Here is a 25,896-nt window from a genome sequence, read left to right as displayed (position 1 = left end):
AAAATGAAGCTAATTGTTACATCTTATTTTATTTCTTTACAAATTAAAGATGCATTGAAAAATAAACCAATGAAGATAAATGAGAGGTCCAGAGCAGGGGAATCCCAGGCTGGGAGCAGACAAGCCTGGCCACCATCAAGCCTAGCCCTTGTCCTGCCCCAGCCAGTTCAGGTTGGAAGATAACTTGTCAGCCACTCTGTCAATACCAAAGCTCGAGTGGTGTCCCGGCAGGAGAGAACAGAGCTCCAGCCGCCTCTGCCTCTCTCCCCAACAACTCCCACCTTGGAGAAGCAGTGTTTCCAGTGGGAGCTCAGAGTGGGATAGGGGCTGGCTCTGTGAGGTATTGCAAGTTGATGACCAGGCTCCCTACACAACCATCCAGTGTTGGAGCCTCTCCAGCTGGAAAAGAGGCTGGTACCTCTCCCAGGTCCTAATATTCTTTGCAACTCATTTCCCAGGCTCATTCATCTCTGATAATGTGCCTCTATGCATTGAGTGATCACTGATCATTGCAGGAGAGAGAAAAGCTAATCAACCACTCTCCCTAACTTTGACTTGGTTGCTGACTTCCAGGCCCAAGAAGGACTGACCAACCACTTCTCTCTCCACCATCTATGGTCTATACCCCAGCTCTTGTGCACCTGTATGTTTTATCCCTAATATAGGAAGTTGTTGATGACACTGAGCTGAATTAGCCCCTCTCCCCCATGGTAACCCTGGGATTCCCACTCCTTCCTGCCTGCCCCTCTCTTCTTGGAGGCTGGTCCAAGGGGACACATAATATTGCCAGAGTCTGGGTGCCTCCAAATCCCCCAACACCGAATCATATACAGTGAACTGAGAAACTACATTCATTACGACAGGATTAGCAGGAAAAGGAGGGTAATGTGAGGGGATAGGGGCACCTTTCATCAGCAGGACATGACAGAGTGGTAGGATACTTGATCCCAGAAAGGTGTCTCCTTGTACCTCCCCCTCCCCCCAAAGAGACTGAGGTCAGCTAACGACTTAGATATGGAACTGTTCCAATTTCTCTGCCATCCTGGGGTACTTTCTGGAAGCTGGCCTGGCACCCTATGCCATTTACCCACTTGCTCTAGCTCAGTAGCTGCCGAATTTCCTTGTGCATATGACACAGAAAGTCCACATAGGATGCTCCCCCGCTCAAGCTCTTGTCTTCCACCAGGAAGTGCTTGAACAGCATCTCCAGCTTGTCCTCCTGTTTCACCACGATAAGCTATGGCCAGAAAACAGTGTCATGAGGCAGGGATTAAACATGCCCTAAAATCCCATTGTCCAATCACTTATTCTCATCCCCCTTTCCAGGAGAGGACAAGGCTAAGAAATCCAGGGTTTAGATCAGTGTTACCTTCATGTACCGTGATCTCTGTGCCCTTAAGCCATCAATGAGGCCTCGCACCTTCTTGGACAGCGGATTATCCAGAACCGGCAGAACACTCTGCAACACAAAATTCATTTATCCTTATGGTAAGATACTCTGAGTCCAGTAAAAAAATGGGCCAGCACAGATTTATTCATCATCTGAAATAAGCCCGGGAATAATGACAGCACCCTCCCTCCTTTCCAAATGTTCCCCGCTATTAAAGGGGACTAGCACACAAACTTTATTGGTTCCCACTCATATCACAAAATGCATTTCCACACCCATATTCCCCTTGACTCCCTGCCCTCACCAAGCCACTGGTGATCTGACTGAAGGAGGAGACACTGAAGAGGCTCTGGACAACACCCTGTTGGACACTTGCTCCCACCCACAGGAAAAGGTTGAGCCCATTCTCCAGCAAATATATATCCCCATTGCTTAGACGTTCTTCAGATGCTCGAACTGCTGGTGGTTCAGTGGCACTCTCAATGGGAGACTTTGTCTAGGCAAAAGAAAGGGGGCAAAAGGTTATTTACCAAAGACTGTAAGACACATTTGCATGCCGCCCCCCAACGAAATTTCAGAGAGCTCAATCTCTCAGTGACTTTTACAGTGTGAAAATTACATCAGATAATGCAGGTTAAAAACAAATTCACTAGTGTCAGACACAGATAATATTAACCCTTCCCTTCCTCCTATGATACCCTTTTCTCAGCACACAATGTCTCATCCAGCCCTCAGTCGCACCAATGGTAGAAGCCGAGGATAAAAGAAGACATTGGTCTCAGCCACATCCATGGAAGTAACCAGCTGTCGGACATAGGCACGGTCATCAGTAGTAACTTCAGCTCCAGGTTGCAAGACGTCACTCTTCAACACACAGTTCAGGTAAACTGGGAGTAGCTTCATGCACTCAGGAAGGATCAACTGCAGGGGTTACCAAAATAAAGTGAATGATCATGAGCAATCTCTCCCAAATGCAAACATGTGTCCCAACAATTCCTCCAGTGCTTGCCCACCTGTCCTGCAGAGGAGGGGCTGGCACAGTTCTTTCTGTAACAGGCCAGGATCTGGGCGCACTGAGTGATGAGAGTATCACGGACAGTCTTCACGGGGCTATTGAGCACCCCCCGGTATGCTGGATGGGGAAGGGAGACAGCACAGTCACTGGCTGGCCACCCCACTGCACCTGCTTTGCTGCCACCACACCTACCTGGGAATGCTGAATCACTGACAACCACCTTTCAGCCCCAATCCCACTTCGCCCTGCCTCTACCCTCACCAAACTTGGCCATGTAGTTGATGAGCGTGTCAGTCTCACAGTTTCGATACAGATCAGCCAGCTGGGTGCAGCAGTTCAGGGCCAGATTGTGGATGCGGAGCCGTCGCTGCCCTGCACAGCTGGTGTAGAGCAGGGCACACTAGGGGAAGGGAGAAAGGGAGAACTCATACCCCTCCCTCCCCAAAGCCCTCTGAAAAACTGCTCCTTTGCCGTATTATTAAGCTAGAAGAAAGACAGGAGCCATCCCTTCCCTGGCCTCTTCCAGTCCTCTCCACCTACCTCCTACCCTCTTCCCTGCAGCCTATTTATATCCAGTACAATGATATTTGACACTTCTTCCCCAGCCCCCGCCTCCCGCCTGCTACCTGCAGGAGGGCTCCACTCTCCTCATTGAGCCGATCGTCATGCTTGAACTCCACAGTCACTGTCTTGTCCCCATCCAGCCCAGCCAGCTCCACATCTGTTGTGTTGCTCATGTAGAAAGCCCCGAAGAAATCTACAGCACGGATACCTGAGGCCACATGGATAAGGTCAGGGCTACAGATATTACAGGTGCCACTTGCCTCCCTCCCGGGTTTAGTCCCCAACCTGCTCTTCTCCAACCACGACTGACCGGTGCTTGTCCGAACGCGCATCACAGCATCAAAGCCAACAACCTTCTGGACATCCCGACGCAGGTCACTCAGGAACCGTTCCTGGTCATTCTCCACCTGCAGCCCCCCAGGGCCAGAGTCACATCACTGACTACATAACAACCTGGAGACTATCTCCCTGCATCCCCTCCATTCTACAAGCTGCTGAGTCATAATAACAATAACAGTGAAGATAATAATAATGATAATGACAATGATAGCTTTTAAGCATTTACTATGTGCCAAGTACCACATTAAGTACTTTACATATAACGACTTGATCCTGATGAAAAATCTTAATTAAGAAATATTAAATTCCCATTTTACAGATGAAGAAACAAGCAATAATTGAGTAATTTCTCCTAGGTCATATTGCTAGTATTCTGGGAGGGCCAGAATAACAACCCAAAACTGATTACAAGCTCCATGCTCCTAACCACTACCCTTATGGCTCTCTTCTTTATATTATAGGGTTTTTTCCTCCACCAGGATTCCTATTAATGAGTCAGCAGCTAAAGAGCTGCTCTGCATGTAGGCAGACATTCTAGTCCTGTTTCCACCTGCCACCCAGAGTCCCATGCCCTACCTGAAAGCAAGCATATTTGTAGACAGAGCCACCAGTGAGCTGGGGTACAACAGAGAGTGTGGCCACATCCACATACTGGTTAGGGAAGAGGAAGAGATCTACACAGCAGCCTTGGGCCACACACTCTTTGGCCAGGGTCTGATAGGCACCTGTCTGAGGCTGGAACAGAGTCTGGGGAAGAACAGAATAAAACATTCAAATAGCTCAGCTCCACCCTACTTGAGAACTATATATTTAATATGGGATATTCAAATATATGTAAGACTTCAGATCTACTTCATAGATATTTGCAACAGTAGTAGAACATTCTCTAAAAAAAAAAAAATCTGTCCCGGGCTTTGGGATGAAATGGGGTAGAGATGTGTGGGAGCACTGGAGAAAGCTGGCAGTCATGGACTTGACACGTGAAAGAGCAGAGTGTCTAGTCCCAGTACCTCTTCAAGCAAGTTAAGAGTATTGCATTGCATTGCAAGAATCACCACCTTCCTCTGTCATGGAAAGTCCTCCCCCCATCTCCCAAACCCACACCTTCTCCTTGTCTGTGTTGATCAACTTCCTGTCGTCTCTGTTCTTCAGTTTCCCTGGGGCCTCTGCAATGGGCAGGGAGGTATGGAACAGAAACAGCTTCCCTGCACACTCAGCAGCCTAGGAAAGAGAGGACTACTTGTTCATTCTTTCCTTTATTCAGCTATTATTCATTCAACCCTTCCCTCGTCATTTATTCAGTGTCAGTTATGTCAGATATGCTGACTCACTGGACAGTCTTCAATCACTAAAGAAAGAGGAGTTATATCCCAGGGTATAAGACGGTCAGAGGAAAGTGAGGCAGAGGAAGTTGTCAGGGTTCTAGCCGTACCTTTAGAGCCTCCATCCCAGCCTGGATAACTGGGGCAAATACTGTCTCTGTCTCCCTCGTGTCTGCAAACATTTCAGGAATCTGATCCAATAAGCTGAAGAGAGAGGTGATGGGAAGCAATCAAAATTGCTATCCAGACTTGATTCCTCAGTCCTTAATTCTCTGAAGAATCATGTGGCCCCTAGATTGAAAACTCTGAGGCACAGTCCCTGTCCATCTGCTGACCCCTCTGCTCAACTGTCTGGCTTCCTGTGCTTGTTTCCGCCCCACTCCCACTTTACCTCTACAATCTGGCTCTTACCTGGTGATGACTGCCCGAGACTCACTGACATTGACAAGGAAGCCATCCAGCAGTGGCACAAACATGTCGGCCACATCAGATACAACCATCATCTGTGGCTGGGCCAAGGAGCTCTTCACATTGTAGAAGTGGAGCACCTTATTATAGGTGACAAAGCCAACACGGATTGCTGACTCTTCTGCTCCGCCCTCCCTGTAGAAGGTAACATCGTTACCCATACTTGCCACCTTCTCCACCAGCCGACTTCATGACCTCAAGCTCTACCTACTGAGTCAACAACCCAGAAACACCCCCACCCCAGCGATTATCCAAGGGAAGCACCTTGTCTCCGTAAGTCTCACCTAGGTAGAAAGTCTAACAGTGACTTGAGCTCCTCACAGAGGAGCCTAACAAGACCACTCCTGATGGCATTGTAGGAGACATCAATCATGAAGATGAAGGCAGGAGGGCTGGGGAACTTATTGTTCTGCAAAGGAAGGAAACGTTGGGGAGAGAGGAGTATTGGTAAGCAGGCTAACTAACTAGAGAGAAGTCAACATCAAAGGGGAGAGTGAAAGAGGAGACAATGAAAAGATACCCACCACTCCTCCCCATGCTAATTTCCCTTACCTTGCAGTAATCTACAGTGGCCAAGAATTCATACGAGCCCAGGGATAACTCCGGACGGTCATAGGCATCCACACGTTTGCCAGTATGATCCAGATGTTGAAAATACTGGGGGGGAACTGTGGGGAGCATGACAGAGTATTACTCGAATGTCCACTCTCAATCTTAGTAAGTCTGGCTCTGGCTGAGCTCACTCTACTGCCCCACATACCCATCTGTGCCCTACTTCCCCAGTTCCTGAGTAAAGGAACCTCACCTATCTCACTAGAAAGAGAACAATGAAGATGCAATACAGAAGAACATCCCCCCAATCCCAGCCACTGTGAACATACCATCATTGATACAACTGCAAAAGCAGCACTGGAAGCGCCTCCCTCCCTCAACGAACTGCATGAAGGGACACATATATGCTTTGCAGCGATTGCAGCGCAAAGGGCCAGATTCCCCATGGTCCACGACATACGGTGAAGCCTAAGGAGCAAAGGGGAGGGGCTCAGACAGAGGAAAGCTACAGTGGGTTGAGACATGTGGCAATAGATGAAGAGCAACAACCTGGAGGGAGGAGGGCATGGCTAAGATATTTTGCCAGAGTGGGGAGGACAGTGAAGGGGAATGAAGATAAATGATGAGGGTACTGGTCACAGGAATGTCCCTAAGGATCCAAATTCTATAGTTCCCTCTTCTTACTCCTCGTCTCCAGAATTCCACTTTTTTGAAAGAAAAGAACTGTGTAAGTGGCCCTACCAAATCAGGGGCTGCCATAGGCATAAGAGGAGAAAGCCAAAGATTACCTAGGATTCTCATTTCTGGCCCTATCTTCAATCCTCTTCACTCTTATCATACCCTAGGGAGCTTAACTCTGCTTCCTTCCCCAGCCAAGTATCTATAACACTGATCCTCCCCTATCCCTGGGTTTCTGTGACGCCTACCAATGTCCCAAGTAGATGTCATCCTACATATAAGAGATCAGAAGCCAAGTGTCTAACCATCCCCACTGAGACCCGGAGAGAGAAAAACACAGAGCAAGACAGAGAGAGGCAGGATGTAAACTGAGTCTTGAGCTTCCAGTTATAGAGAAATCCACCCTAAATTCAATAAGCTAGGCATAAACGTGCCAAAGCCTGGCAGAGCAGCTGACAAGCTCGCTCTCTTTGCATGCTGATTTCAGGTATTGAGGTGATAAATCAGGGCCCAAGTCAGGTAAGAGATGGACTACTGGACCCTAACCTTTTTTTCTTGTATGCTCTCCTAACATTCCTTAACTTACCTGGGATGATAGACAGTATAGAAGAAAAACAGGATAATGTACCTGTAATCATCTGGAGATGACCATGCTATGAGAGGCTTCTGCATTAGGCCGGTCTCCTCCCCTATAAGTTGGCCCTACCTCTTTTCATAGTTTGTTTCCCATATGGATCCTGCTCCCACCCAACAATTTCTTGGGCTTTTCCCTTCATCCCAACCATGCCTGTCAGGCATGGGCCCTGGGATAGAAAGCTATTGAAGATACTCTCCCTTCCCGCCCAACCAAGACTTCTTCCATTATGACTGCCAAAATCATTTCTAGGAAGAAGTCTTATTCCCTCTCTCTTCCTCCCTTTCATTATACTCTAGGTCCCTTCCTGACTTACCTCCTCTGGAGGCAGCCTTGCCAGTGGCTTGATGACAGCTGCCAGGGGCACCTGAGCCTGCTTAGCCATGTCAGATGTGCAAGGGATATTATAGGATGTGCATCGGATGTATCGGGGACTTGCATTCCCTAGAGGTAGAAAACCAGAGTCAGATCAAAGAATCCCTCCAGACACCAACTCTCCATTGCTGATCCACCCCACCACCCCAACAAATGCTAGAGCTGATGGCAGCTTTTCCCCTAGAGACCAAGGAGGGACTGGTCTCTGATTAAAGACTGACAAAAGTAGCGTGCCTGGGTGGCTCAGTTGGTTAAGCAACCAACTCTTGATTTCAGCGCAGGTCATGACCTCACAGTCGAGCCCCACGTTGGGCTCCACACTGGGCGGAGTCTGCTTGAGATTCTCTCCCTCTGCCCCTCCCCCTGTGCGCATTCCCCCCACTTCTCTCTGTCAAATAAATAAAATAAATCTTAAAAAAAAAAAAAAAAAAAAAGACTGACAAAAGCTTTTCCATAAGGAGAAAAAGCCCTCCAGGGAGGAATTAATACCCTTCTTACCTTGGTCTTTCACCAGGAAGTTGGTGGTGACTAAGGGTGGCACCTGTCCCCGTACTCCAGTAACAAATGGCTCTGAACCCCGGTTGTTCCTGTCATCCTCAATAACCTGAATCTGTAGAGAAGAAGTGAAATGAGTGAGGTGACAGAAGAAAGGGAAGTACCAAGTCCTAGAGAGCCAGGAGAAAGAAAGGCTGGAGCTACAGCACGGAAACTAGTAATTTGCCAAGAATACCTCATGCGCCAGGTCTGCCCTCCTTCTGGAGATCACATAAGATGCTACAATACCCATCTTCCACTCTATAGTCAGCAGCAAAACGCTGGACAGGCAACACCGAGAATGGGCTTCTTTATGAATTGCCCTGACCCCCAACCTGTGGTGACCACCCCATTATTCCCCCCACTCCAGGAAAGCTCCAGGTCTCACCACAAACCCTCCAACATGATCAGATTCCGTTTCCCTCCCCCAGCAAGCTTCCCCTCCCCCTCCTCTCACCAAGACACATTCTGAGTCAGAGCAGGTAAACAGACAACAGTAACCATGTAAAAATGAATCTACCTGGAATGACTCTACACTCGATGAAAGTCGAAAGGACAGGGTGAGGAGAGGATTAAACAGAAATGACCAGGTAAGGTGAAGAAGCAGATGCTACCTTATTTTCAGGTAAGCATCAGTGTGTCAATATGGGAGAAGAGGATTAAGTACCCGATCCTTACAAGCCCAATCCTCAGTCCCCCACAATTTTGACAGACCCAGCAAATGGGGGGAAAAAATTTTTGCAAAGTTGGTAATCAGATTTTTGTGTAGGCTGATGACCTTTGGTCAGTTACTTTAAAATGGTTTGGTAAAACCAGAAAAAGTAAAGGGAGAATAAGACTCCATATCCCATAGCAGAAAGAGCTGAAGCTTAGAAATACATCAGAGTCAAACAGACCCTCCCGATGAGAGAGTGGCCCACACTTTCCCAAAGCAGCAGTGTCTTCCCCTGTGAGAAATGCCAGTACCCCAAACTTGTCCATTAGTAGTCACCTACCCAAAGTTTCTCCACAAGCTATAGACAGATCAATCCCAAAGGGGAAGAACCTACCACTCCACTTTGTCCTGTCCTAACAGATGTCACATGCAGGCTCCTGGAGGCCCCAGCAGGACTAAAACCAAAGCTTAACATGCCACCTGGCCCCACCCTGAGAGCCTGATCTACCACCCCACACCCAAGGCGCTGCTAACAGCTTATCATTTCATTACGTGGTGACTTGAGACATGCACAGCCTTCTGGTTTGTAAAAGCGCGGGTCTAAAGGTCTGAGGGAGGAGGATGGAGAGGGATGAGCATGGTGGATGAGGTGAAGATGAGGTCACAGGCGTGCATGGGCGGCGTTAACACAGGGATGACACGCACACACACACCACCCCCTGCACTTACTGGACTAGGAATGGCATCAGGGTCTATTCTGTGCCTGGTTTTCTGCTGAGGAGGCAGCTCATTGAGTTGCTTTTAGTGTTTTAATAATAAAGGCAGCAGGGGAATACAGGGAGGGAGACAAAAGAACAAGAAGCAGATGTTACTTCTCTTGACCCTGACGAGTTAGACATGAATAGCTGGAGCCCAGCTCATACTGCTGAAATCAGGCCCTCTCTAGGTCAGAAATTCCAAGTCTCTCTGGCCCAACACAGAGGCTTTAATGGCTCAGCCAGACTATGACGTAGAAAGTAAGGGGGAAAACAGGAAGCAAGCAGGAGTTTTACAGGGAGGAGCTGAATGGGAGAAATCTTAAGAAAGAGGAAGAGGGATGTTCCCTCCAAAAGGCCAAACCTCCCATCTAAGGACTGTGCTTAAGGAAGCCTTTCTTCACATCCGACCAGACTCTCCTTTCCCTGAAGGAGAGGCTGCTTAATCCTCTAGGGTTCCTCTTAGCCAACAGGGTCCTTCACCATGGTAATTCCCCAAAGGAAGAGGAAAGAGAACAGAATGGAATATGACAATGGCTAAGCATGGTGAGGTAATTGACATAGCAAATGTTGTAGACAGAACTATAAAGTAGCCCCCACTTAGGAGTACGGTCCCAACTTCTATTCCAACTACCCAACTAGGATAAGGAAGGCCCAACTTCTATTCCAACTACCCAACTAGGATAAGGAAGGCCCAACTTCTATTCCAACTATCCAACTAGGATAAGGAAGGCCCTTCTGATGATGGCTCTAAGGGTGAGATTCACTCTCTTCCTGGGAAAAGCAGCTTCCCCACATTGCCCTTATAAACTGTAGATCACTTTTCCTCATCTACACAGCAGGATTCTAGCCAACAAAAGTACTGGAGGTTTCCTCCTAAAACACTGTCCAACTAGGGGTAGAGAGAAACCAATGAGGCTTTCCTTCTCTTAACACCTACCATCAGAGAATTCCCACCAGCTCTACCAATTAAAAAGACTGCCATCCTACCAAATCTAAGAGGACAAGACCTGGATCCAGCTCCTACTCCAAGGGCAGAGGTTACCATGCTACGTCCAATAGTGACGGAACACAGCACTCAACCCCAAGCTCTACCAACACTACTGAACACTCTTGGCTTCCCTTCCCTCCCTGCCCAGCTATGGAGTAAAAGTACCCCCAAAAGATTTCTGGGGCCTCAGGTTCCAGTTCAAAGCGTCAAAAATTACATCTAGGTTCTACAACTACAGGATGAATGAAAAGGGAAAATAATTAGAAAATGCTAGGCAAACATCTCATCTAGGTTAACTCACTTATCTGCCAGCCACAAACTCCTTCCCTAGGACCACAAAAGTATCTACTTACAGGGCTTGGGATGGCATCAGGATCCAGGCGCTTAGGAGGCAGGGGTTGAGGAGGTCCAGGCTGACTGCCAAAGGTGGGTGCTCCTGGGTAGGGACTTCCATAATTGGGCTGAGGGCCCCGGACTGGTCCAAAGGAACCTGAGAGACAAGGGCACAAGGTTGATAAATTCAAAATCTCCTCCCTATCTCTTAAGGCCCCAGGAAAATGACTAGACTCATGTAAGTATAGAATTATGAGGTAATAACCATTCAGAGAAAGACCACACTATCTGAACTAGAAGAAAAAAGAATGTCTTATAAACCCTACATCCTAGTAATAACACCCTAAAGTTGTCCATCTAGTTCATCACTTAGCAATACTAAAAGCAAGCAAACAAACAAACAAAAACACCTGAATAGCTGAAGCCTTTGGCTCCTAGTCAGACTTTGGGAAAAACTCACCATTTTGTTGCAGCTGATAGCCTGGCTGCTGGGAGGAGTGCATAGGTGGTGGTGGTCCTGGGGGCCCAGTCATTTGGGTGCCAGGAGGCAGAGCTTGAGGAGGAGGTGAGGACACATGGTTGGGCTGGCTCACAGAGGGCCCCCCAAAACCCTGTCCAGGCAGGAGCGGACCGGTCATTGAAGGCATCCGAGGACCCCCTGATGCTGGAGATGTGAAGCCGGAAGCCTGTGGTGGGGCAGATCGCTGGGGAGGCTGGGCCCCAAGATGACCCTGGGCCTGGCTAAGAGGGGGAGCCTGGCCCTGAGGATAGGAGCCATACAGACCAGAGTTGGGGAAACTTCCTGAGGCTGAGGCCAGCGATGTTGGTGGGCCTGAGAATTAGAAGAGGTAGAGTCAGATCCCTAGTCATTCTGCCTTCTTATTCAGTAAATCACTCCCTTTCCACATGAGAGGGGCAGGAATGATTGTCCCATCTGCTGGCACTCAGAAGCACAGACATAAAAGGGATGCAGGTATACCCCAGAGTCTGATGCTTCTAAAAAGAAGGGGATAGTAACATTCCTGTGATCATAGCTACTCACCATAGCCCAGCCCCACAGGGGGAAGGGCTGGGGCCACAGCACCACCGATCTGCATTCCGGCCAGCTGAGCAGTCACCTGTGCACTTGTCGGGGGAGGGCCATAGGGCTGAAGCACAGTTGGCTGGCTGACCACAGGGGCCAGTGGGACTGACCCAAAAGGCTGAGACCCAGGAAACCTGTGAAGACAAGGAAGGCGGAGGTGACAAGCAGGCTGAGACACTCTTCAAAGCTGGCAGGAGCTCCACATCATACAAGAAACTGTACTGTTCTACAGCATCTTACTGTCAGCCTGGGCTCTTTTATGGCTTTGTACTTCTGTATACTTGTAGATATATTGTGTTCCTGATGATCTACACTATGATTATTCATGGCAAATCTTGTTTTCTATTAGGTTCACTCCACAAACATATGCCAAGCACCCTCAAATATATACTAGATTATCGCCTCCTCTGACTTAATCCTTTGTTGAAAAACCACCTCAACAAACAAACAAACAAACCACCTCAGTATTCTAAGTAGAAGCCCTGAAGAAGTTGAAAGGGAAGGTGTGCAGAAGCATTAACACAACAGGCACTTAACAAATGTGGGATCGCACAAATGCAGTTTGATTGTTTAACTTTTAAACCAAAGTACTTAACTACTTTATCCTGGCAAAGGTGTTAAGAGCAGAGTAGGTCAGCTGAGTTTGACATTCTGTACTAATCAGAAAGATGATGCCAACTCTACCAGAAGAGGGCTAGAGAAACAGGACATAAACCAGACAGCCTTCTAGCTGGGTTTACCTGGCAAAGGCCTCATTACTCGGACAGCTACACTGGACATTCCCACGGTATTACATGGCACATTAAAATATAAACACAAAATCATTCCAGTATCATTACATATCAACAAGTAACTGCACTGGTGTTTTCTGGTGATATTACTGTAGAAATTGACAACATAGATTATTATACGTAACAAGCTCCACATGGGATTTCATGCATGAATCTTCACAACAGTCAGTTACACTGAAATTCTGATTTATCCTTTCTGCTTATTTTGTCTCTACGAAATAACTTGTACTTTATTATATTTGGTTAGTTCCTATCAGTGTTGCAGTTTAACACTTTTCACTCATTCATTCATTCAACTACTATTTCCTGAGTGTTATGCTAGTGAACCTTACACCTCCCTAAGCTCTTTGTTGGGCTTTGCATTTTTTGTTTTCCATACCACCTAACATACTGTTAGCTCCATGGCCAATGCTCATAAACCCTTGTCAGAATAATTATATTCCATGGTTACTACTCCATTAATATGGATAATACTATCAACTACCCACTGTTACTCCACCACATGCCCTAGTAATATTATCTGTAAATAGCCTTACAGCTTACAAAGCATCTCTTGTAAGTGCTTTAATTTAATCCTCACAGCAAAATGAGGACAGAGCAGATAGAAAAGTAAGACATGAAGAGTATAAGTAGAAAACCAAGCTACAACTAGAGCCCAAACCTGATCTTAGTTCAATGTACTTTACTTTTTAATTGTAAAATATAATGGAAATAGAAATAATACATAAAACAAGTATGTATTCAATAATTATACAAACACCAATGTAACTAAAAACCAAGTCAAGAAATAGAACACAGGGGCGCCTGGGTGGCTCAGTCGTTAAGCATCTGCCTTCGGCTCAGGTCATGATCCCAGGGTCCTGGGATCGAGCCCCACATCGGGCTCCCTGCTCCGCGGGAAGCCTGCTTCTCCCTCTCCCACTCCCCCTGCTTGTGTTCCCTCTCTCGCTGTGTCTCTCTCTGTCAAATAAATAAATAAAATATTAAAAAAAAAAAAGAAATAGAACACACTAGCACCCAAAGGCCTTGTGTGCCTCTCCTCCATCACAGCCCTCTTTCTTCTCCCAGAGGTAACTACTTTCTTAACTTCCTAATAATCATTTCCTTGTCTTTAAAACAACATAGTTCAGGGGCGCCTGGGTGGCTCTGCTGGTTAAGCATCTGACTCTTGATTTCCGCTCAGATCATGATCTCAGGGTTTTGAGATGGCGCGCCAGGGTCAGGCCCTGCTCAAGGCAGAGAGAGATTCTCTCCCTCTGTCCCTCCCTCCGTCCTCCCTCTCTAAAACAACAACAAACCATAGTTCAGTTCTGTCACTTTTTTAAACTTTTGTAAGTAGAATCACATCATACATACTCCTTGGGTTTGGCTTCTTTTGTTCAACCACGATTATGAAATTCATCTATACTTGCACTGCCTTTCATCACTAAATGTTATTCCACTAAATAAATATGTCATAATTTACTTAAGTATTTTAATGTAGATGGATATTTAAGTTTTTCTAATTTTTTAATATTATAGACGACGTTGCTATGGACACTCATATACTTGTTTATATATACATGCATTTTTCTAAGGCATATATCTATGAGTGAATTGCCAGATCAGAAGGTATGTATAGCTTTAATTTTTTTTAATTTTTTTATTGTTGTATAGCTTTAATTTTAACAGATAATTCCAAATTATTTCCCCAAAGTAGTTGTTCTAATTTGCATCTGACCACCAGCGGATAAGAGTTCCTACTACTCCTTTTCCTCAGCAATATTTGGGACTATCAGACTTTTTAATTTTGCCACTTTGATGGATACATAGTAGAATCTTATTTTTTTTTAAGATTTTATTTATTTATTTGACAGAGAGAGAGACAGAGAGAGAGGAAACACAAGCAGGGGGAGTGGGAGAGGGAGAAGCAGGCTTCCCGCGGAGCAGGGAGCCCGATGTGGGGCTCGATCCCAGGACCCTGGGATCATGACCTGAGCCGAAGGCAGACGCTTAACGACTGAGCCACCCAGGCGCCCCTTGTTATGCTTTTTGACTTGTACTTTTCTCATTATTTATGAAGTTGAAGAGCTTTTTAATATGTTCTATCTTATTGTACTACACTCATCCTTCTTCTCATGATAATGTGAGATGATAAAATGCCTACGTGATGAGACAAAGGGAGTGAATGATGAGGGTTTGTGAGGAAGTTACTACTGACCCTCTGATAGTACATCAGAAAGAGGATCATCTGCTTATGGACTGCGGAAAGGGAAACTACTATAGTGGTTGCTTAGGGTTGAGGGGGATTGAAGGACTAGCTAAATAATAGTAGCTACTGAGCTAAAGGATATGGTGTTTCTTCTTGAGGTGATGAAAATGTTCTCAAACTGTGGTGACGGTTGCACATATCTGTGAATATACTAAAAACAACTGAATTGTACACTTTAAACGGGTGAACTGAATGGGATGTGAGTTGTGTCTCATTTAAGTTGTTTTTAAAAATCCAGCCAGGGAACCTGGGTGGCTCAGTCAGTGAAGCGTCTGCCTTCTGCTCAGGTCATGATCCCAGGGTCCTGGGATTGAGTCCCACATTGGGCTCCCTGCTCAGCAAGGAGTCTGCTTCTCCCTCCAACCCTCCCTCCTGCTTGTGCTCTCTCTCTCACATGCTCTCTCAAATAAATAAATAAAATCTTTTAAAAAAATAAAAACCCAGCCAAATAAAACTGCCCTAAAACCTCATACCACCCTCAAGCTTTTGCTCCTCCTTTAGCCAAACATTACAAAAGAATGGTCTATACTCTACCATTACGTCTTTAGTTCCTATTTCCCTTTCTTTTTAAAGATCCTTCTTTCTGGGTTTATTTTCCTTTTTTTCTTTAGTCTATCACTTGATAATTTTCTCAACCAAGGTCTATACATGGTAAACTCTGAGTCTGTCTGTAAATGTCTTTATTTGTGCTTTCTCTCAGCTAGGTACATAATTCTACATTGACAATTGTATTCCCTTAATGCTTTCAGGTCCTAGTCCATGATCTGCTCTCCTCTAATAGTCTCTATTTAGTCTAATCAGTTGTTTTTTTTTCCTCTCTCTCTGAGAATCCTTTACAGCCTGAGTTGAGGGAGTGTGGTTGTTTCACATTTGCTTCTGTAAGATACTCCAACGGTATTGCCACCCAAGATGACATTTTTTTAAAAAGCTTTGAAATACAATTTCCATACCATTAGATCCATTCCTTTTAAGTGTACAATTCAATGAGTTTTAGTAAATTTATAGAGTTCTGCAACCATCACCAGAATCTAATTTTAGCACATTTTCATTACCCAAGAAGATCCCTTGTGTCCATTTGCAGTCCTAAGACATTTCTCCCACCATTTACCCACAGTCAACCCACAAGAAATAAGATTCCTTAATATCCCCCAGTGCCAGTGTGCATATTTTTTTTCCCAGTCTACCTGTTCACTGAAGGTGCAGCCCAGGTCTAGACTTCATAAATAAGGTCTCCAGACCAAACCTCAGCTCAGAAAAGCCCAACGACTCATCCCCCATCCCCAGTACCTCCTTCAACTCAAGTCCCCAAGTTCTCAAAACGATCATTCCCACCCTCTCCAAAGGCAGCCATGGTGTCTACTTACCACTCTGATTTTCAGTTCCCACTTGGTCTCCGGCACTTGAAGATTTCACTTTCTTTCTTTTTAAGCTTGATTATGTGCTTGAAAAACATTTTTTGCTTCTATTTCCTCTCTCCTTTCTAGATGTTTGTAGCAGAAGGGTTTTCAGCTTATATTAATTTACTACCCAAGTGAAACTGTTTGACTCACTCCAACTAGATGGCTGTCTTCATATCTCACTGAAACCACATTTGTTAATGATGCCGAACCTCACCCAACACAATGACCAATTCTCAGTCCTGGTCTCACCTTTCAGCGGCAAATAACACAGCTGATTACTCTCTTACCTTCCTGAAACACTTTCTTCACCTAGTTTCAGGATGCCACACTCTCCTGGCTAATCTCCAATCTCACTACTGCTCTTTCTCATTGTTTTTTCATGGCCCCTCCTCAGATCTCCTTTTAAAATGCTGGTAAGCTCCAAGGCTCAGTTCTCAATTTTCTCTCTTTTTTTTTTAAGATTTTATTTATTTACTTGTCAGAGAGAGAGAGAGCACACAAGCAGGGGGAGTGGCAGGCAGAGGGAGAAGCAGGCTCCCCACTGAGCAAGGAGCCCGAGGCAGGACTCGATCCCAGGACCCTGGGATCATGACCTGAGCTCAAGGCAGATGCTCAACCAACTGAGCCATCCAGGCGTCCCCTCAATTCCGTTCTTTACTGTCAGTGATCACTTTCTTTCTTTTTTTTAATATTTTATTTATTTGTTTGACAGAGAGAGGGAACACAAGCAGGGGGAGCGGGAGAGGGAGAAGCAGGCTTCCCGCTGAGCAGGGAGCCCGATGCGAGGCTCGATCCCAATCATGACCTGAGCCGAAGGCAGACGCCCAACAACTGGGCCACCCAAGCGCCCCCAGTGATCACTTTCTAAATGATTTCATCTATTCAGTCCTATGCCATTGAATAACATCTCTATGCTGAAGACTCCCAAGTTTTTATCTCTAGTCCCGGCATCATTCCTCACCTGCAGATTTGTATATACAACTATATATTCAATATCTCTATTTGGTAGCTAGTAGCTTCTTAAACCTATAATGTACAAAAGAAAACCCTCCAATTCACCCCAAAATCTGCTCCTCAAATGTACCTCACCTCAGTGAACGGCACTACAATTTATCCAGTTGCCTTCAGCCAGCAGGTTAAAAGATACCCAGACTTATTCTTTCTCTCTTATCTCACATCCAATCCTATTGACTCTTACCTATCCCAAATCTCTTTCTCAGCACCTCTACCACTAGCATCCTAAACCTGAACTACTACAACAACCTCCTAATAGGATTCCCTACTTCTACTCTTAATTCCATCAGTCACCTCTTTTTAAAAAGTAAATATTTTTTTAAAAATTATTAGAGAATGAGGACAGTATATGCAAATTTTTAAAAAGATACTGTTTTTAGTAATCACATTTGTGATAGTGTTAGTACTATTGTACTGAGACTGGTGTATATAAGAGATAAAATGAATGAGAAATTATGGCATATTTCAATATTCTATTATCCCCATGGCCTCAAGAAAAGAAGAGACGGGGTGCCTGGGTGGCTCAGTGGGGTGAGCATCTGGCTCTTGGTTTCGGCTCAGGTCATAATTTCCGAGTGTCAGGCTCTGTGCTCAGCAGGGGGTCTGCTTGGCGATTCTCTCCCTCTGCCCCTCCCCCTCACTCACCCACACACTCTCAAATAGATAAATAAATCTTTAACAAAAAAAAAGGGAGAACTGGTCATCTTCAGTAGATAAGAGAGGACCAATTCATTCCCTTATAAACTGGTAAACAAAGGTAAATGAATTGCACAAGCGGTAACCAAATAACACATGAGGAGAAATGTCAATAATGGTATTCAAACAAATAAATGAAAAACAAAAGAATTAAAAAGTATCCCCATTTTGTAAACCCAACGAATTCATATATATATGTATTAATAAACACCAACAACTGCTAACACAAAACTACTATCACATACATACACACACACACACACACAAACCCCCAAGATATTAAGATAACAAGTCTCTGGATCCAGGTGCCAAGTGGCAGAGAATACAGAGAAAAGAGGAACACGTTGAACTATAACATGAATTTGCAACCAGGAGATTCCAGACTGTGGGGAACTCTTCAGGTCAATCAGCTTCAATTCTTCAACAGATAAACAGAAAGAAAAAGAGAGAGAGGGGGAACCTATAGACTTAAAAGACACGTCAAGTTGTTGTTGTTGTTGTTTTTAAATAGGCAAAATTAAACCGTGGGGCCTAGGGATGTACATTTGGGTGTAAACTATATTTTTTTCTTTTAAAGATTTTTATTTATTTGAGAGAGAGAATGAGAGAGAGAGAGAAAGAGCATGAGAGGGGGGAGGGTCAGAGGGAGAAGCAGACTCCCCACTGAGCAGGGAGCCCAATGCGGGGCTCGATCCTGGGACTCGATCATCATGACCTGAGCCGAAGGCAGTTGCTTAACCAACTGGGCCACCCAGGCACCCTGGGTGTAAACTGTTTTTAAAAACACAAGAAAGTGGTTACTGTAAGTTAGGATAATCATTATTTAAGGGGATAAGGAGAGAGTTATGACTGAATTGAGGCATGCAGAAGGGGCTTCTTCTGGGGTGCATGGCAGAGTTCTATTTCTTCATCTGGGTTGTAGTTACAAGGGGGTTCCCTTTATGATAATTTATTAAGCCATACATTTTTGTATGGTTTTTTTGTGTGTTTTATATTACAATGAAAAGATCCATTGCATAAATGAACAAATGAACACATAAATCCAAAGGCTTCTCACTGCAACTAAAATCAAATTTACACTTCTTAAATCTTTTTTTCAAGATTTTATTTATTTGAGAGAGAGAGAATAAGAGAGGAAGAGCATGACAGGGGGAGGGTCAGAGGAAGAAGCCGACTCCCCGCGGAGCAAGGAGTCTGAGGCGGGACTCGATCCCGGGACCCCCCAAGACCTGAGCCAAAGGCAGTCGCTTAACCACCTGAGCTACCCAGGCGCCCAAATTTACACTTCTTACTATGGCTTACAAAGCACTACATGATATGGCTCTTGCCTATATTCCTATCTTACCTCCTGCACTCTCCAGTCTGCTCTAGCCACACTGGCCTTCTTGCTCTTCCTCACATCTGCCAAATAATTTCTCCATCAGGGCCTTTACACTTGTTGTTCCCTCTACCCAAGACACTCTTCTCCCTTCTTCAGATAGCTCCCTTCTTCATTTCACTGAGGTTTCAAGTATCACTTCAGAGAGGCTTTCCTTGAGCAATGCATTTAAAACAGCTCCCTACCTCTTCACCAGGCATTCTGTGTATCCTTACTCTGTTTTATTTCTTATTTCTATTTGTCTACTTGTTATGGTCTGTGTACTCCACTAGATTTTAAGTTCCATCAGGGCAGAGATTTGGTCTGTTTTGTTTACTGCTTTTATCTCTAACCACTAGAACAACAGTCAACACACAATAACACAAAATAAATATTTTTGGGTGGATTAATGAATGAATGAATTCCCTATACCAACATACAAAGTTAGGGAGCATTTCCCAGGCTCTTTCTCCAGGCTATTGTTCTATGCTAAATATGTATATTCTAGACACTTAATAAAAATGCCAGAAAGTGACTCTTTCATTACCACACACCCTACTCACAGTTATACTTTATTCTTTGTTTACCAAGAAATAAACAACAGTCCAACAGAGATGACTGTCTTCCTTTAATGGACTTCCATACAAAGACAGGTGTTTATTGGATCATGAACCACCAAAGTTTTTATCATTTATGTGGTTTTTCTTTGAGTATCTTTCCCTTCATTACCGGTCACACCCAAACTTAACCAAGAAGTCCTACTAACTGCTGACTGAGAGGAAAGGAAGAAGTCAGAAGAGACATAAATCTGAGATCCCTTTTTCCTGTTTCCCCGATGATAGATTCGGTAGGATTACAACTATTATTGAAGATATATGTCTAGTCAAGAAAAAACTCAAGTTTACAGAAAAAGAAAAAATACACAAAAGAATTACTTTAATTACTTAAAAAATACACAAAGAACTTAATGGGTTAATGATCTACAGAGTGGACAACAGCAGCACCTGTAACCTGGAAAAATGAAAATAAAATAAAAAAAAGTGAGGAAAGAGAAAAGAGGATCTAAGAGAAAGGCAAAGCAAAAAGAAGAGGAAACAGGCCCTCATCCGTTCCTAATTCTTCTAGCTTCATCAGACCAGTTTTAGGTAGACCCAAGTACATACCTCTGCATCTGAACAGTGGAGCTTGGCCCATTCTGTACATCTCCTTGGCCAAACTGGCCATATGCAGCCTGGCCACAAGGGGCCTGTGCTGTTGAGGCTGGAGGTGCCTCTGAAGAAGGTGGGGCTCTTGACACACCTGAGGGTAAAGGACAGAAACTAAATGATTGAGAAATAACTTTCTTCTCCGCCCTGAGCAAGGAATGTAAAGCAAGGATAAATAAGCTCAGACCTTCGCTGGCCCAATACTACAGCTTTGCAATGAAAAGGATACCATGAACATGCAACTCTAGTTACAGATTCTGAACATGGATGACCAGTCAGAGTGTCTCCACTCTCCTAGACAGATATACTACAGATGAAGCTGTAACCAGAACTGCAAGAATGTAGGGGCTTCCTGTGATCACCATCCACTCCCACTCAATCCAGGTCAGTCTAATGTTCTTACCCCAGACAAAAAGTCAACTCTTAAAAAAAAAAAAAGGTTTTATTTTTAAGTAATCTCTATACCCAACATGGGGTTCAAACTCACAACCCCAAGATCAAGAGTCACATGCTCCACCAACTTAGCCAGCTAGGCACCCCAAAAAGCCAACTCTTTTAAGGAAAAGATCCAACTCCAGAACTCAGAAACTTAGAGCATATGAGAAAGTTGATGCAGAAGATGATCAAGTAATACACAGAACCAGATTGTAAAGAAAGGCTCCTCTTGGGGAGACCATTCTGTCAGCCTCTTTTTCATATATTCTAATTATCTTAACCATCTTCTTTTCATCCACTTCTAAGTGTTGATGCTCCCAATATCACATGGCTCAGGAAAGTGTTCTCAACAGTTTGGAAATTCTGCCCAGTGGTTCAGTCAAGACAACTGATTTGCCCTCCCATTAGTGCTGCTACCTTTAGCTTCACAAAAGCTGTACTCCATCCTTTTGCCCATCAGAGATGCATCAAAGCTATTTCTACTATCCCCCGCCAACCACCCTTTCTGCATACCATCCCCAACCATCCTTCCCACACGAAATGCAGGGAATTAGTAAGTTGGCACATCACTTTGGAAATGTTGCTGACCTCTGTTCAAACAGTTGTTTTTCTTTTGCTCTGTTCCTCAGTAGAGATCAGACAATTTAGAACCTGCCTACAAGTTAATTAATCTGAACCTGCTCACTAGCTATCACAGAACCAGATACGTTTTCCGTTCAATAACAAAGCTTCCTCTTGGGGCAATGCCAAACTCTATCCTGATAAGCCAGGACTTGAGAGATCAGAGGTGGACTCTGTCCAGCCAAAGTCTCAATCCAGAATAAGGCTCTTCCAAAGATCTGAGACCTAATCTCACCACTACAAATTGTTTTCTCAAAATTATAATTAAAATGGTAATATGTCATTCATTTCCCAAATCTTACTTATGCCCCCTTGGTGCCCTCTTTTCCCCATATCCCTGTATAGAATTTACTATCCTAAAAAGCATAAAATGTTTGGCGTACCCTAAGTCTTCAGCTAGCCTAACCAAAGATCTACTGTTAGCCATTTTCCAAAAAGCCATTCGGACAATCTGTAGAGTACCAGCTGCTCTTCTTGAAAAAGTAACGTAAAAGCCAAACACTGATCCTAAAGCAGCACCAGATTAGTCTTCTCTTATTGCCCTGATACTACAGAGCATCTAAGAAGCAGATGAAACTCAAGCAAAGGCAAAGAATGATATGAGCAGAAAGACAGGAGAAGCACACAAACACTACACTTTTTACCCATGAATTAGTTTCCCTGTCATAGAGTCATTTTATAGATAGAACCATTAATCCAATGAGAGGCATTATCAATATATACGAGGAATAAGTGATTTCAGGGAGACTTTAGGTCAATAGGAAATATTCAATCCTGGTCACAGGCTCTGGAGGAGCTGTGACCACAACCTTTCCATCCAGCTGTAAGCAAAGCAGGCAGCTGAGGCTGTACAGGGTGACATTCACATGAAGTGAACTGCCACTGAAACTGGAAGATGTGCTTCCACTAGATGTCTTAAGGCAGAACTTATGTAAAAACAGGGAAGGGCAGACTGCCCACAAAGTTCTCAGTGACTGAGAGCCAGAGTCATGTTCCTCAATCCCAGCCACTCCAACTCTCTAGGCAGCTTAGGTAGGGCAATACCACCCAACTGAACACTACTGATTCCTCTCCTTAGCTCAAAGGAAACTTGGAAACACACCTGGGAGAGGTGTTTGCTGATAGCCTGGTACTGGGCCATTGTAGGCGCCATAGGGAGTTGGTGGGGCTGTGGACCCTGGTTGCCCACCATAGCTGGATTGATGATACCCTGTGTAGACAGGCTGGGGCTGCCCAAATGGCGGCACAGGTGGAGCTGACTGGTTGACGTTCATTATGAGTGCATCCCCAACTTGGTCTCACCTAAAAGATGAAAGAGAAGAGAGAAATTAGTCAAAATCAACTTCCTAAAGACAGATCAACTATACAGGGTAGGAAGTAGACATAAAAAAGGACTGACCTTATCAGGCAGTTATCAGCCTAATTGTTCCCATACTACGACAGGATCTTTGTAATTTTCTGCCCCAGCCAGTAGCCAGATTATCTCTTCAAAGTAAAAATTTATTACTGTGAACCCCATGTTTTCTCACTGCCAAGAGGGTATAAATTTCAACTTTAGACAAGCCCAATGGAATGGAGAAACAGCCTCCATTCCCCAGGGGTAATGATTTCTAGTGTCTACTCACACAAGGAGTCCTGCCACTGATGAACTACTGTGATATTATAAGTAAGTGAAACAATGTTCCCACCTCCCATTCATTCACTCTAGCATGGACTCACTCAACAAACACTGAATACTCTCTAATGTGCTAGCCATTTTTAATCACTCAGGCTACACATATAAAACAGGTCAGCTAAATTCCTTCCTCCTCAAAAGACAAATTTTAGAGTAACCGATTAGAGAAATGAAATTTTGTCTGAACTGCAATAATTCAAATGTTACTCCATTCCCAGTCTTCCCACCAAAAGAATGTGTGGATTTGAGAACTGAAGCATTAAAATCATTAAATGTAAAGGACACCCAAAAACTCCAGCAAGGTACCAAACTCTATCAAGTGCAGGCCAGGCACAAAAACTTCTCACAATAACCTAAGAAAACAGCCCAAGGATCAATGACAAAGTTAGATTTCATGTAGAAAGATCATCCATCTACCCTTCAAGCAGAGGAACTAGGAGCATTCCAAATCCCATGAACTTCTCCAACTATCCTGTTTCTGCTTTCCTTATATGCCTGTCATGAATCTAGGCCACCACTGAAGTTATTACAATCTTGCCCAGCAACAGAGGAATGAATTAGAGGGCCTTTCCCGGGTCCTTCCAAAAACACTATCTAATCACATCTAAACAGCCTGATCATTCCAACTACTCTATAGACAGATGGGGCACAAGAAGCAGGAGAGTTCACAGCTGCTGCAGAACAATGGGCCTCTCCCATTTGCTAGAGAGGGTCATCTTGAAAAGCCGAGCTGCTTCTGGACTTAAATTCTTTAATCTTGCAGCCATCCAAAGAACTGTTCTTCCAAACCCTTAACCTTGCACAGGTCACAACACTAAGCTTGACAGATGACCCCTTCCCCTGTACCTTCCTAAAGTCAGTGTGGGGGCGGGGGGCGGAGGAAATAAGCTTCTTCTCCAGGAAATAATCTCACACCCAAGAGTTTGGAGCAAGGCTCAAGTCTGGACTCCATTCTGGGTAGACAGCCGAGGGTGACAACCCAGGGGGCGGGGCAAGCTTCCTAGAACTCTGAAAGTAGTTGAGCTTGTGGAGGCTGGGAGCGCCGGGGATCAAGACCAAGAAGCCAAACTAGCCTCTCCAGCCACGACGAGAGGGCTGGTCCATTAAGCATGGAGATCGAGCGTCTTGCGCCCTTCAACAGGCTTGGCGCAGGAAGCGGGAGCCGGAATCTGGGCCGGGAGGAGAGAAGGGAGGGTCTAGAACTGATCCAGGATTGTGGATGCGTGAGGTGAGGGTCTCTCCCCGTGCCCCGCCCCCAGGCTCCTCCCTTCCTTCTCAGACCGGACCCCGATCAAGCCAGTGATACCCCGGCCTCTCCCCTGCTTTCCTACCCACCAACCTCCCGATGCCACTCCTCACCCGGCTCCAGATCCAGGTTCGACTCCGTTCCTAACGTCAAGGCTCCCAGGCCCAACTTCCGGTTCCGAGAGGGCCGGAGCGTCGTACCCGGAAGTTCCTCCCCCACGCTCCGGGGCGGGACACTCCTTTTGCCACGTCTGCCGTAGTCGCGAGCGCAAGAACCCGGATGCCGCGCATGCGCCACTGCTCCCTCCCATTATGGCTGCCCCCTGGGAGGCTCCGTAGATTCTTACGGCTTTCCGCCTTTTATTTTCCCCCAGATGTTCTGGTCACTTTACGGTCCCACTAACTCAGATGCGATCGAGAAGACTAGGTCAAACTATCTTTAGGAACGCCCCCACAATCCTCTTATGACACATTAGTGACCTCTAAGCTAGAGTCCTGTAGCCACTTCCTGCTGACCCCTGACCCCATTGATTTCCGTCCACGAAGTTGCTTTCACCTATGACTTTTGCTGTTTGTGAGATTACGGAACTTATAGTAAAGGGTACTAACTCTGCTTTCAGACTTCATGTGTTCAAGTTCTGGCTCTGCAGCTCACCAGCTTGGGAAGCTATATCTGCTTTAGTTTCTTTCATCTGTAAAATGGGAGAGAATACTAAATGCCTTTCTAATAATAGCTTGTTGAGAGGATGGAATGAGACAAGTCACATAGACTGCCTGGCACCATAACAATCACTCAGTAAATGTCGCATGTTATTAGTTAACCATTTTTATACAGTGGCTTCGTTTAGATGCAGAGCTCTGCCAGAGCCTGAAGATCTCTGCACTCAGGATGCCCCCAGCCTGTTGGAAGAATACAATTCCTGGAGTAATTATTATCCCATTTAATGACTAACAATATTGTAGCTAATAGTTGTGGGATTTTTTAAAAACATACATGACCTCACTTAATCCTTTCAATAATAGTTTTAATTTTAACTTTTTTTTTCTTTTTTTCTTTTTTTAGCACCGCTGTGTGCCAAGCCTTGTTTTTGGTTCTGGGAATACAGTAGTGAACAAAAGTTCTTGCTCTTCTGTGATTGACAGTAAATAAAGTTATTCTGAGGCATGGAGTAGTTCATTCATTGAAAAAGATTGTACTTCTAGTCTGTGCTGGAAGCTATGTTAGGCATTGAGCATGCTTTAGTCAGCAGGCCAATTATTCCTGTCCTCAAGGGTTTATAGTTGAGGTCAGTGGTTTTCCAAGTGTGATCCTAGGATCAACAGTATCAGTATCACCTGGGAACCTTTTAGAAACACAAATATCAGACCCACCTTAGACATATTGAATCAGAAATTTGGGAGGTGAAACCCAGTAAGCCAAGGGTTTAGGCCCTCCAGACAATTCCATAGCATACTGAAGATTGAGACCTACTAATCTAGATTAGTAATTTGCCAAATTCAATTAACATTTGTTGAGC

The 25,896-nt window shown here is 44.9% G+C and overlaps 1 protein-coding gene across 4 annotated transcripts; it reads right to left on the bottom strand.

The window, feature by feature from the left end:
* Positions 1–13: 13 nt before the first annotated feature.
* Positions 14–24,974, bottom strand: SEC24C (SEC24 homolog C, COPII coat complex component). 4 transcript variants are annotated; one of them, XM_027591248.2, is made up of 23 exons: positions 24,494–24,974; positions 22,562–22,761; positions 20,362–20,497; positions 11,648–11,823; positions 11,066–11,437; positions 10,626–10,762; positions 7,836–7,947; positions 7,279–7,406; positions 5,980–6,118; positions 5,651–5,766; positions 5,383–5,507; positions 5,042–5,233; positions 4,741–4,834; positions 4,413–4,529; positions 3,885–4,055; positions 3,280–3,376; positions 3,032–3,177; positions 2,667–2,805; positions 2,404–2,522; positions 2,132–2,311; positions 1,695–1,886; positions 1,370–1,459; positions 14–1,237 (listed from the first exon to the last, which is right to left on the bottom strand). In XM_027591248.2, exons 2-23 carry the CDS (start codon positions 22,731–22,733, stop codon positions 1,097–1,099), a joined length of 3,291 nt encoding a protein of 1,096 aa, XP_027447049.1. In that variant the 5' UTR covers positions 22,734–22,761; positions 24,494–24,974; the 3' UTR covers positions 14–1,096. The 4 variants fall into 4 exon arrangements, with proteins under 4 accessions (XP_027447049.1, XP_027447043.1, XP_027447035.1 ...); XM_027591242.2 differs by adding an exon at positions 22,859–22,987 and having other exon boundaries at positions 3,032–3,376; positions 24,494–24,527; XM_027591234.2 differs by having other exon boundaries at positions 3,032–3,376; positions 24,494–24,633.
* Positions 24,975–25,896: the final 922 nt, after the last annotated feature.

Source organism: Zalophus californianus, chromosome 15 (genome assembly GCF_009762305.2).
Source record: "Zalophus californianus isolate mZalCal1 chromosome 15, mZalCal1.pri.v2, whole genome shotgun sequence".
Taxonomy (NCBI): domain Eukaryota; kingdom Metazoa; phylum Chordata; class Mammalia; order Carnivora; family Otariidae; genus Zalophus; species Zalophus californianus.
The sequence above is the reverse complement of the archived record's forward strand: the minus strand, read 5'-3'. Positions and strand labels throughout refer to the sequence as shown.